The 14,114-nt window shown below is 40.7% G+C and overlaps 1 protein-coding gene across 2 annotated transcripts in view; it reads left to right on the top strand.

The window, feature by feature from the left end:
* Cdh2 (cadherin 2) overlaps positions 1–14,114 on the top strand; it is a 218,186-nt gene that overhangs the window by 165,062 nt on the left and 39,010 nt on the right. For both annotated transcript variants that reach the window (XM_021151003.2, XM_021151004.2), the window contains 4 exons: positions 2,740–2,912; positions 10,280–10,417; positions 11,017–11,202; positions 13,712–13,965. In XM_021151003.2, coding sequence (XP_021006662.1) covers positions 2,740–2,912; positions 10,280–10,417; positions 11,017–11,202; positions 13,712–13,965 — 751 coding nt within the window. The remainder of the gene's footprint in view (positions 1–2,739; positions 2,913–10,279; positions 10,418–11,016; positions 11,203–13,711; positions 13,966–14,114) is intronic.

Below are 14,114 nucleotides of genomic sequence, written 5' to 3'. Positions count from 1 at the left end.
AGAAGAGAAGAGAAGAGAAGAGAAGAGAAGAGAAGAGAAGAGAAGAGAAGAGAAGAGAAGAGAAGAGAAGAGAAGAGAAGAGAAGAGAAGAGGCTTTCAATAAACAGAGTACAGAGTCCCTTATAGGAGACAGAGAAACAGCAGCAAAATCCAACACTAAGCCCTAAAGCTACTTGCTGTTCCTGTTACCAGGCAGTGAGGCCCCAAGCATGGCAGGGCTGGTGACAGCTGTGATTCACTGGGTATTTACTTCCAGAGTGCCCCCGCCACTTCCTCCACAACCCTCTTTCAGCTCGCATAAGGAAAGTGGACTGGCCTTGAGGCAGCACTTGCAGAAAGCCTCTTGCCTTTGTGAAGTGGTGTTTGACTGGCTGTTCAGATTCTTTTACTAAAAACATTCCAGTCACAGAATAGCCTGGCCAGGGAGGCCTATTTAATCTGAAAACCTAACAGACCAGGCACTCAGTCAGTAAGGGCATGAAAAAGGAAATGTTTGGCCAGCTGGTCAGATTTGATGTTTTGAGATATTATTTTGTTTCATAAAATATCCGTATTTAAAACTGCACTCTGTAGAACGCTGAGCCTCTTCACCAATACCTATAGCTCGCTAATGTATTGCTAATCTGTGGGCAGAAGCAATTCTGCCTTAAACTCTAGGCCCCCTTACATCTTCATGGAAAAAGAGGCGTGTGGGGGCTCTGTCCTCTATGGCTCCTCCAGACACATTGTCAGACAAGATGACCTCCAGTCTTACACATTTTTAAATACAGTAAAACAAAATAGGTCTTTATTAAAATGGACCTTGTGGGTTTGGAAGATGGCTCAGCACTTTTAGGCACTTGCCACCAAACCTAAAGGTCCCGAGTTGAAACCTCAGGAATCAATTGGTAGACAGAGAAAGCTGACTCCTACAAGTTGTCCTCTGATCTTCCCATGCATACTGTGATACATGCATACATACATAAATAAATAATAAGAGAATGCATATCATGCAAATATCCTACATATGAAGAAACTTTGGGCATTTGACTACAGAGTTCTGCTATTAAGTATCATTTCCCTATGTGTTCGGTTGTTTCAAACTTTACATACTGCACTGCTTCACAGACCTTGTTAGGAATAAGCTTTTCAGGCTGTGTATACTGTATATCTGACCATGAATTTCCAGTTAGGCATCTCATGAATGAAAGCCTCTGAGTGGCCACTGTGAGAAAAGCTGTCTCTGGGCTGTACTTTCTGTGCTTTGGAAGCAGTCTAGCGGGCAGGGCTTGAATATGACATGCCACTTGACTTAAACTATGCCATAAGCATTTTGACTCCAAGTTCTTAAATCAGAAATTGTGTATGAACAATCGGTTCATGCCGCAATGTCAGCTTAGCAGGAGCTGTATGCTGCACTCTGCCCTGGCACTGACCACAGTGGTAATAGGAGAGTTCCTGCCCTGCGGGAACATCGGATGCAATGCGGGAGAGAGAGACAGGAAAAGCCAATGAGCGATCATCTATGATATAAAGTTTCCAGAATGAGTAATGGTGGAGACGCTGCATGATCAGCTGAAATATCCTGCTGAAAGGGACAAGTTCTGAGAAGATATTTGAATGGTACAATAAGACATAGCCAATTCTGGGGTGCAGGGTTAAGTGGGGTCTTCCTCCATTTCTAAAGTAAACTCAGGCTCTCTGTTTCTTAGAAGACAGAGATAGAACATTTTCTGATTCAATTCTAAATAGATCTTACAAAACAAACTAGTCTAAATAGTGAATACCTCTTAGCATCTTCATGGGCTGACTGCTTTCCACATCTAGTTTCTAAAATACTCTGGGTTGGAATCTCCAGGTCAAGGACAGTATCCTTTTCACCTTTGCAGCAGTAATGATGCACACACAGTGTCAAGTCTCTGCCCAATGTAGCAGAGCAGTTCTGCCTAGCATGCTTCCTTCTGACCGGGGCAATGGAATGAATGGGCTTTGCCCTTTACACAGCTCACTGTCACAAACTGACTTGGGCACTGGGGAGAACCACTCATAGAAAGCCCATGAAATGCTACTATGGAACCAGAGGACTGGGTAGTCATAAAATATGTTTGCGGTGGCATCTGAGTTTCTTGTCTTTTGCATTCAAAGTTGGCCATTGAGCCCTTTGGGGATCATAGAGTAGATTTGTTTCCTAAGTATGGAAAGAGTGGAGTCTATAAATACATGTATTTTTTAAATTTCTTTTTACACTTTGATGATATTTATTATGATGACATGTCTGGACTTGGGGGTGTGCACATGTGTGTGAATGCCAGTGTGTATCCTTTTTTAAGAACAGCCAATATTATTATTTTGGTCAGGGTCTTTAATTGACACTGGTTAGGTTAGGCTGGCTTGGCTGGGCAGTAAGCCCCAGGAATCTGTCTGTGTTCATCTCCACAGCACTGGGATTACAAGCATGCACCTTCTATAACTGTTTTTGTTTTTTTTGTTGTTGGTGGTGGTTTTTTGTTTGTTTGTTTGTTTGTTTGTTTGTTTCCTTTCACCTGGTTCTGGGCATTAACTCTAGCCCTTAGGGCTTGCACAGCCTGACTGACCTCTACACTGCCATGATTGAGAATTTTAAAAGTTTTTTATATTGAAGGACTTAAAATGTTTGTGTTATGAAAAAAGTGAAAATGAGGCACACTAACATACTAAGGATATCTGAGTTTAGGGGCCCTGAAATGACAGATATTCATCGGACTTCTCTTCACTCCCTAGGGACATATGTGATGACGGTCACTGCCATTGATGCGGATGATCCAAATGCCCTGAATGGAATGCTGCGGTACAGGATCCTGTCCCAGGCTCCCAGCACACCTTCACCCAACATGTTTACAATCAACAATGAGACTGGGGACATCATCACTGTGGCAGCTGGTCTGGATCGAGAGGTGAGCAGACCCAAAACTCTGCTGAAGGAGCGTGTGGTCTTAGGGCAAGCATTGATGCTAATTTCCATTCTGGTCAGCAGTGGGAGTTTTCAGAGAAGTTAATGTTATAAATGATATGTGTGTTTGGTATTAATTTACATTAGCCTCGGTGATATTTGACTAAGTTAAGCCAATACTCTCCTGTTCCAACTTTTTAAAGTTTTTTAAGAGTTCTGTTTTTCTTCATAGTCAATGTTTTTTTGTGGGGAGCCAAGTTAGACATCATAGTCAAGTAATATGTATCCAAATTCATTTTAAAGAGACTACAAATAATACATATGTAATTGGGTCTATGGGATGCCTGTGAATTTCATGGTGGGTATTATACATGGAAATTTTCATCTTTATTAGAACTTGTTCCTGAACTCTAAGAGAAGTTACTTTCCAAGTTTGAAGGCTGGTACTTCTACTGTTGAACATTTAAAGCTGGTGATATTGAGACTCATACTTCTGGAATACTATTCTATTGAAACTGCAACATTGATGACATTAAACACCACCACATTGTCTAACAGTGTACAAGAATGTGCATGTTTTGGTAACGTGCTAGGGAGATATGTAGAGCTGAGTACCATCACAATGCTTGTGATGGCCTATCTGAAAGGGCTTTTGAGCCTGGTTCTCTAGACATTGAACCTTCCTATTCTCCAGCCATCTCGTGCCTTCTCCAGGCACTGGTCAGGAAACTTTGACATCCTTTTCCTATTCTGTGTCCTGGCAGTTGTCTTTCAGCTTCTTAGGGCCATTGGCCATCGATAATCATTGTTTGAGTGAATTCTTTTAAAGGGTCAACACCCAGAAATTGTGGGTTGCAATTTTCAGGCCGAGCCAGCTTTTGCTGTAACAGAACCTCAGATTGTGTCAAGTAGGAACATTATATGCACCATGACATAGATTATTGAAAGGTATTGAGAAGTTGATGTTTTTATGTTCTCTCTACTTCAACAATGTGCATGTGAATTGAATTAAAGACAGCATTGCCATTGTAATTAGTTACATACACAAAATTGTTCTGGAACCATCATAACCAAGTAACAGAACCAGTCAGGAAAAATGTTCAGACATCCAAAGAGAAATTTAATTTTTGCAGTGCGCTCAAAGTTCAAGGGGGTGGAGAAACAGCCCAGTGGATAAATGTGTTCACTGTGCTAGCACGAGAACCTGATTTGGAATCTCCAAATCTACATAAAAAGCTGGCCATTGCAAAGTGTTTATTAACTCCGCACTCTGTGGGGGCAGAGACCTGAGAGTCACTGGGGCTGGCTGGCGGTCAGCCTAGCTCCACGTTCTGTGAAAGAGACCCTGTTTCAATAGTTTAATATATAGGCATCCTCCTCTGATCTAGACAGGGATGCACATCTGCATAGTCACACAAGGATACACCACACTTACTGGACAAAGAAAAAAAAGAAAAGGACAGTTGGGCATAGTCTTCCCACCTTGTCTGATATAATATGAAACACGATTCTGGCACACGCATAAACTCAATATGAGTATCATACTTTGGATAAGATTACAGAGTATTTTTTCAGTAGTCTCTCCCTGGGGTAAGATTGATTATATCAAGAAGATTTAGTGCAGGTTGCAACTATAATATTTCTCCTTCCACACAAGAGTTCCTGTGAGATGTGGAATTCAGGGCTTCACAAAGTTTCTCCCTAAGATTCCTCTTGTGTTTAGCCTGACTGTTTCATGGCAAGAAAGAGGCATAAAGAATTAAAGACAGTTTTCCTTATGCAGACCAACCATGTTTAAAAATCAGAGAGGCTATATTTAGCCGGCAGGATAAAAGCTTGAAGTGGGGTATAATTGTAGTTAAGTATATCCTGCAGTTCACAGGGAAACCATCCGCCACCCTTGATAACACTAATGCAGAAATAGATGGGAAGCTATGGGAGCATGGGTTAGATACGATATGAGGAATCACTTCTTGACAGTGGAATTATTAAAAATCAACAATGAGTTACCAGAGGAAATTATGGAAAGCCTTCCATTTTCTGAAAGTCATTTCACCAAGAAAAAAATACATCTATCTTGGATGGTTTATGGTAATTCTGCCTGAGGCTGGGCTTAAATTACTTTGACTTTTTATACAGGCTTGAATTCCTTTATTTCTATTAAAATTCACAGTTTCCTTTTTGTGGAAAGTAATTTTCACTATCATTCTCTCAGGATGTATGACACCTTTCAGTGATGGAGTCTCTAACAGTTGAAACGCTTACCAGAGTCACCTTTTAATTTTTCTTTAATCTGCAGTTGTTGTTTTTTTTTTTTAAATCTGTTCTTTAAGGTTTTGAAATCTAAGGCCATCAACTCCTCCCAACCCTATCATTTTTTGGCTTTTTTAATAAATGTACTCCTGACTCTTTGTTACATTACCTGTTAGTGGCTGTTCCTGACTTTTAACTCCTCTGGTTTTTTCTCTTCATGCCTAATCTTTGCCTTCTCGGGTTTACCAGTAGCAGTTAGTTTTCTCACTTCTATGGCAAAATACCTGAAAGAAGCAGTTAATTAAGAGAGGGTTCCTTTTGGCTCGTAGTTCAAGGGATGCTACAACCCATCATGGTGAAGAAACGCATGCGACTATTCAACCACACATGAAAACAGCACTACCTCCCACAGCTTCTCTGCCAGGTTTGAATCTGGGGTTCTGCGTGGTGTGATCTGTTGGACCTTCTTTAACCTATAACCCTTGGTCTCCGCATCTATAACATGGATCTCATGAGCACGGTGCATTCAGCATTCAGTGAACAGGTTGCTCAATAAATCCTTGCAGCCATTTTTTTCACTGGCATAATTGACAGTCCCTGTTTCTGATTTAGTATTCTCCATTATTTTTGTTCTATAGTGTTTTTTCCTGGGAAAAAGCAGGAAAAGTCCACTGTTTTCTGCTTCCTAGGCCAAATACTTCTTATACTTGTGCCCTGGCCTCCTTGTTGGTCCTGACATGTGATCTCCTACTTCTACGGAGTTCAGTTCTCACTTCTCTGCAGCCCCCTTTGTAATCGGCAAACATACTGAGTCTCCCCAATGGTAAATGGCTCATCACACCTTCTGAAATGAAGGCAGAGGTCTTTACTTTGGCATCTCGGACCCTTTACAGCATCGACCTCAATGTCTCCTTCATCCCTTCATTTAAATCCTCCATAATTCCTTGCTTCCCAATTTGGAATAATGATGCCATCACTCATACAGCGACTTTCAGTTCCTTGAAAAAGTAGTTTTATGTGCTTTTCTGGTGTGTGTATATGTGTTGAGGGACAGGGCGCAAACACAAATTGAAGTCTAAATAGACATAAAAGTTAGACATGGTGAGAGAAATGTGTTGTAGGGCGTGTTCTCCAAGACCCAAAACAGTTTTACCTCAAGGAGTTTCAGAAGTCCTTGAACAGTTGACTTTCACCTGTTTGGTCCAGAACAAAAGAAAGGCAATTGCTCAAGGCCAAGCTTTCTCAACCAGACACTACAGAGACTTTGAACTGGTTCTTGATGCAGGGTCTGCCCTGTGCATGTCCCACAGAGTCCCTAGCCAGAGCCCGTTATATGCCAGTGATATTCCCAAGTCATTACATTGAAAACGGTTCTTTCACTGGGCACAGACACACTGGTGGAGAATTTCTGGTATAGACAGAGGGATTGACATGGAGGTGGAGCAAGCCATGATAACACTGACTATAAATACAGAAAGTGTGGGAAAAAGAAATGATCATAGGTAGCCTTGCTAAAATGCACTAGTCAGTGAGAGGTGGTGTTAGAAATGAGCAAAGTTAAAAAGAGCTTATATCATCTGGAGCAGGAAGTGAGGGACAGAAGACCTTGAAGCTACGTGGGATCCTGCATCCCATGTAGCACTGTGAGCACTTCCAGAGTTTGGAACTGTCACACATCAGTACCAGGCAATCATGCTTAAATAAGCAAGGCCTTCTGGGTGGTTCAGATGCTGAGATCATAAGCTAGCACATCTGCCTTACCAACAGCAAGAGCATTTTCCAGCATACTGTTTGGACGTGGCGACTATGTTATTTATCAAGTGGGTGGTTACTTTGATTTTCACAAACATCGTATTTAAGAAATAACAGTGTCCCAAATTTTGACTTTTTGTAGTTGAGACAGGGTCTCACTCTACAGCCCAGATTGGCCTCATTTTATAGCTCAGATTCGTCTGGAACTAATAACAGTCCTCCTGTCTCAAGCTTCCAAGGCCAGGGATGGCAGGGATATAACACTACAACCAACAAAATGTTCATGTGAAGCTTAAAGATTTTTAATACCAACTTGAAGCAATAGGAAATTTCAATGATTATCAATGGAACCCAACATCTCAACTCAATCCAAAATTGTCTCGACTGTGCTTGTATAACTAACTATAAGTATTTTTTTATAGACTAGACATTAGAAAACACTGCATATCCATATGTTTTATAACATTGTTAAAAATAAAACTTGGTGAAAGGATGGACCATCCAGAGACTACCCCACCCCAGGGATCCATCCCATAATCAGCCACCAAACGTAGACACTATTGCACATGCCAGCAAGATTTTGCTGAAAGGACCCTGATATAGCTGTCTCGTGTGAGGCTATGCCAGTGCCTGGCAAATATAGGAGTGGATGCTCACAGTCACCTATTGGATGGAACACAGGGCCCCCAATGGAGAAAGCTAGAGAAAGTACCCAAGGAGCTGAAGGGGTCTGCAATCCTATAGGTGGAACAACAATATGAACTAACCAGTATCCCCAGAGCTTGTGTCTCTAGCTGCATATGTAGCAGAAGATGGCCTAGTTGGCCATCAATGAGAAGAGAGGCCTCTTGGTCTTGCAAACTTTATATGCCTCAGTACAGGGGAACGCCAGGGCCAAGGAGTAGGAGTGGGTGGGTAGGGGAGCAGGGTTGGGGGAGGGTATAAGGGACTTTCGGGATAGCATTTGAAATGTAAATGAAGAAAATATCTAATAAAAAATTGGAAAAGTACTTGGGTTTTCATTGTTAATAGAACTGTAGTAGCTACACAAATGGCATTTCGTAAGTCATACATTTTTAAAATGTCACTTAATTTTCTGAGCATGAGTGTTTTCCTGCATGCATGTCTGCACACCACATACATTCCTGGTATCTTCAGAGACCAGAAGAGGGAGTCAGATACCTGGGGACTAGAGTTTCAGACAGTTTTGAGCCACCACGTGGGTGTGGGGATTTGAACCCAGGTCCTCTTGAAGAGCAGCCAGTACTGCTTGCCTGCTGAACTGTCTGTCAGACCCCATCACAGTACATTTTTATTTCTGTAGTTTTCAGTTGGGAAGCTGATCAAATGTCCCCCTGAGGTTTCCCAGTAACCATGAAAGGATGAAAGTGAATGAGCAACTATAAGATTTATCTTTTAATTAAAATGTATATCATTTCCCCTTCCCTTTCCTCCCTGTAAGCCCTTGCTTCCTACCTCACTACTCAAATAGATGGCCTCTTTCTTTCATTGTTATTGCTACACACACACACAGACACACACACACACACACACTGTTACTTGTGTGTATATGGTTTCAGGGTTGACCACTTTGAATTGGATAACCAATTAAAGGGCTCATCCCTCGGAGTGACTAATTCTTTCTCCCTAGCAGAGCTATCTGTTGCCTGTAGTTAAAGGGGTCAGACCATAGAGTTTCTCCAAACCAATAGGCTTGAGAAGGAAAGCCATTGAGTCCACTCTGGGCTGTAGTGAAATGTTGTGGGTTATAAAAATCTTAAAATGGTTCATCCTATACTACATATCTGTAGGTTTTTTCCAATTAAAAAGTATGATATATTTTCTTTTAAGAAGAAATGAGGAAACTAACGTAAATATCTGCCAGAGATTGGCATTCAATCCACCGGCAGTTTAAACTCTTGTGTGTGAGGTTGGCTTTCCATACCATTTCTTTCTGGTCCTTGCCCTTCCCTCTAATGACAACATCAAACACCACAATTTGTGCCCCTTTCCTCCAAGCTGCAGGTCTCCCGTAAGAGTGGCCATTTATAATGTCAGCTATATTTAGAACCAGAGCTGCACTTTGCAGGGACACTTGTTTTGCTTAGTGTAAAAAAGAGAGTTTTGTTGTTGAGAATGGTTTAGCATTTAAGAATATGATCCTTTTTATTCTATGCCAATTCTCATGGAGATTTCAAATGTCGTTAGGTAGTGCTTTTGGTTAGGTTTTCTGCAAATAAAATGCTGTTGGCTGACAGTATAGATTTTTAAGATAATCTCAACTTTCATTAAACATTCATTATAGCTTCATTTGCATTCTTGTTAAAATTGCCAATCTATATTTTTCAAGTAATGTGTGCTTGCTTGGTAAAAATCACCTTCATGTAAATATTTTCTGTCTATATCTGTGATAAGGTGGTGCTCAAAACAACAGAAACTGTATTATATCTCAGTGCTGATACATTCGTTATGTACCTATTCAATTAAACACCTGTTGTGTTCTAGGACTAATAATTTAAATGTATAACTTTCAGTTGAACTTGTATTTAAAATGTTTTATTTCTTTATTTTATGTGTATGGATGTTTTTTGGTCTATATGATATTCTGTTCTCTGCATACATGCCTGGAACCCACAAAAGGCAAAAGAGGACATCCAAACACCTGGAGTTAGAGACACTTGTGGAGCAGCCTGTGGGCTCTAAACCCCAGTTCTCTACAAGGGCAACAAGTATTCTTAACCTCTAAGCAACCTGCTCCAGCCTGAAAATGTGATGGTTTTAAAAACTGTAAATAGCTCTTATGTAATTTTTAAACAGTTGGTACTAATGAGGAATGGGAGAAATATTGTTATCAGCTAATTATAAAAGACAGAATATATGTAAAAACATATATGCATAGATATATAAAATATTAAGGGAAGGCAAACATACTTTGTCATTTTGTGAATCGCATATATTTCCTCCTTTCTTGGCTCCCTCATTACCTTTACTCTCCTAACCTGTCTGGAAATTAATATATGAGATGCCAAAAGACTTGAAAACTTATTGGCAATCTTGTAGCAAAAGGGAAAGGTTAAAACCAGATGGAGGCTTCAACTCAGGCATGAATTTCACACATCTGCAAAGTCTTCAGTGCATTCCTTCTCTAGAGTCAAAGTGAATACACACAGTTAAATCTCCCCAGACAAGGACCAGACCTGTGCTTCCTGAGTTAAAGTCAACTGCATGTGGGAAATTGCAAGTCATGTTAATCAGAACGAAGGATGCCGTGCTCTCTGTGGGTAATAAAGAGCCCTGTGCAGAACAACTGTTATGTCTTCTTGAGGAATTAGCATCATTTAACCTGTTATCTTTTTGTCGTTTTAGAAAGTGCAACAGTATACGTTAATAATTCAAGCCACCGACATGGAAGGCAATCCCACTTATGGCCTTTCAAACACAGCCACAGCCGTCATCACGGTGACAGATGTCAATGACAATCCTCCAGAGTTTACTGCCATGACTGTGAGTACAACCTGTCACTCAAAGAGCTTCAGCAGTGTGGTCTATTTGGAAGAAGTTTTGTTATGAATAATAAATACATTAAACAGAAATGGAACTTGCTTGCCCTGATAGAAGAATGGCCATTGACTCAGATGTTTCTATAGCATGGGCATTTGAAAACTGTAGATCCTCATCACCCCCAGTTATTGTTACAGAAATTAAAATACTCTGTGTGTAACAAATACCTTGGTGTGGTGGTAACAGAATTCTTCCAACATTTCAGATGCCTGAAATCCATGCCTGATTTGTTCTACTTTTCCAGCAAGTAATTACCTAGATCCCGAGTCAAGTTATTTCCTATGTATAAGTCTTTTCTCTGGACCTCACATTAATCACACTGATATTCACAAATGGATGCTAATTTTAATACTAATGAAACTGCAGCATAAATGGAAAAAAAATACTGGGCGGCATCTTTTCCTTTTAGCCAGACATAAACTGGGTGATTACCAGCATTACCTATCTCCTTGTTTAGTGCAGATCTTAAAATCAAGGCAGTGTCATCAGCAGCTTCTCCTTCAGAGGGCCACATCTCAGACTGACGTTTGTCTTTCTTGCAGTTCTACGGAGAAGTCCCTGAGAACAGGGTGGATGTCATTGTAGCCAACCTAACTGTCACGGACAAAGATCAGCCCCACACGCCGGCCTGGAATGCGGCATACAGAATCAGTGGTGGAGACCCTACAGGAAGGTTTGCCATCCTGACAGACCCCAACAGCAATGATGGGCTAGTCACAGTGGTAAAAGTAAGTGTCCTTTGGACCACAGACCTCAGACAGCTACCTAGCCGGCACCAGCCTGTGCCCTCTCCTATTGCTTTGCTGTAGAATCTTGGGACCTTTTTTTCTTTTAAATGCCACCAAGTCTGGAATTCCTGACTACTTAGTGCATTATGTGTTAATGTTTAATTTATGTTGACACTGAGGACAACATAAATTCTCTCCCATTATCACCACAATTAAAATCAATTTGTACAGATTTACCATTCTGAAGACATGGTGTCTTCAGGCAAGTTAAGTGAATATAGCTGATCCATTAGTGGCCTTTCACATCCCAAAGAGTTGGCCATCCGTTGATAACTGGAATGCTTGTCTAGCATACACCAGGTTCTCAGTTCAGTCCCCACCAGGGCAGTGGGAGGAAGAAAAGGGGAGAGGAGGAATACAGTGCTTGTTCTCATGGAGTTTGGGCAGAGAGCAAATGAATGAAAAGACAGAAGACAAATCGCAAAAGTAAAATGGAACAAGTAGGTCGGGGGGCCTACATTTTATAAAGATTTTGCATTTACATGACTATTTTTAAATGCTATTTTTGTGACTTTAAGAAACTAGTTTTCTAGTCTAGCCAGGCATGGTAGCATACATCTTTAATCCCAGAACTCAGGAGGCAGAAACAGGTGGATCTCTGGAAGTTCCAGGCCAGCCTGGTCTACAGAATGAGTTGCAGGACAGCCAGGGCTACACAGAGAAACCTCAACTCAAAAAAGCAGAAGCAAACAAAAAACAAGAGTAGCTTTCTGATATTTGATTGTAAAAACAAAGAAACAGAACTATATGGTGGCATGCCCAAAGAGAAAGCTCTTCAATAATAACAAATGCATCGTTGTAAAAAGCCTTTCAGGTTACCATCCATTCCACCTTAAAACACTTGATCACATGAACCCACCTGTCAGCCCTGGAGAGAAATCATCACAGAAACTTCTGCTTTCCAGGAGTTATGATCTGTGTCCACATGAGGGCTGGAAATCTCCTGGACACATGACAAATAAGAAACCATGCTGCCAGCCCAGAACTAAATTTTCTGTGTTTGCAACTCAGTTCTGTCCTGCAAAGCTGTGTGGCCATCCCCACTTACACAGCCTTGATGGAAGGAGCCTTGAGTACAGCCTCCAAGTGTTTGTGCATTTGTGAGGGACAAATGAGGTTGATACACACGATGTAGGTCTCAAACTACACAGGCATCACTAACATAAGTAAATGTACATAAGGGGCATTTCAGTCATTGAACATATTACAGCCTTACCAGCTTCTTTCCTGTCTTGCTTAAAGTATTTGCAGTGGGCATGCAGAATTCAAAGCTCTAGAGTAAGAGAAAACTGCAGAGGATTTGATGATTTGGAGATATCTGGGGTAGTAGGATGCTGCTGTATTTTGTGCTAATTACATAGCTTTCTCGTGAGCTTCAGCTCTTGGTCATTCTTAGATTACCAACAGCAGCAAGGGAAAATACCCTCTGACCTTCCCTGTTACTACCAAACACACTGGTAATCTCTTACTCACTGACTAAGAGAAACCCAGAGTGAAATTCCTACAGAGTTCTAGTGACAGAGGATTCAGTGAGACTCTAGCAGTTAGTATATGCATTGCATTAATCATTTGGAGTGTTCTCATGTGGGAGTTTTAAAATCCTGCAAAATATTCACAGTTATTATGGACGACAGCCAGATTTTTAGTTTGCTTAGCAAGGAGAACAAAAAAATCTACCTATAAAACATTTGTTCCAAGGGGAGTATGTGTAAACACATTTCATTCCACAATGTGTATTTTAATTTATGAAAGATACTTTTTATTTACATTGAATGATTGGTTGGTTGTTTTGGAGGTGGAGAGATGTGAATGCCAAGACACATGTGTGGGATGTCGGAGGACCACTTGTAAGAATCAGCTGTTTCTATCATGGTTCCGGGGTATGGAATTCAGGCCAGCCAGGCTTCGTGGCAAGCATGCGTGCCTGCAGAGCCATCTCACCAGCCCAGAGAGACGCTTAAACTAGACTAGGATTTAACCTCATTTAAAAAAAATTGTATAGCATTTTTAATTATATATTATTTTTAGCTATATAGTATTTTTTTTTCCAATTCATTGCTGACTAGTGAGAGTTTTCTTACATGATGAAAGGCAGTCTTTCCCCAATATTTGAGATTATAAATCCTTGTGTTCTCACTGACCTCGGATTATTTACTAGTTTTGGTTTTCAGTGTTGATTTAAAAAAAAAATCTAGTTTCTACAGACATCTAAATAAATGGCTCCCTGCAACAATCACATGCAGTGTTGGAGGGACATAAATCTCCCTGTCAGGGTGAGTTTCAATGAGACCATCCTGCATGCTTTCCAGAAATTACGGGAGAAATTTTTGCTAACTGAAGGGTAAAAGTTAATGTTTTGGAAATGAGACTCAGAGACAGATGAACAGCAGAACGAAATATTCTTACTTCTACAAAAAAAAAAAAAATGGTTTCTATTCTTCTTTTTCAGCCAATTGACTTTGAAACGAATAGGATGTTTGTCCTTACTGTTGCTGCAGAAAACCAAGTGCCATTAGCTAAAGGGATTCAGCACCCACCTCAGTCGACAGCAACTGTGTCCGTGACAGTTATTGATGTCAATGAAAATCCTTATTTTGCCCCAAATCCTAAAATCATTCGCCAAGAGGAAGGCCTCCACGCAGGTACCATGCTGACCACGCTCACTGCTCAGGACCCCGACCGATATATGCAACAGAATATCAGGTATGAAGCACTATTGAGGTGTCCTAATTAGATTCTGTTCTATGCCCTGTGTGGAAATTATTAAATGTACCCTATAAGAAACATACAGCCAAATGTAATTATTAGAAGATAAAATTATTTCAGTGCTTCTTACTTTTGAATATAATGTT

The sequence above is a fragment of the Mus caroli genome, chromosome 18 (assembly GCF_900094665.2).
Source record: "Mus caroli chromosome 18, CAROLI_EIJ_v1.1, whole genome shotgun sequence".
Taxonomy (NCBI): Eukaryota; Metazoa; Chordata; class Mammalia; order Rodentia; family Muridae; genus Mus; species Mus caroli.
Note: the sequence above shows the minus strand (reverse complement) of the source record. Positions and strands in the feature narration are given on the sequence as shown.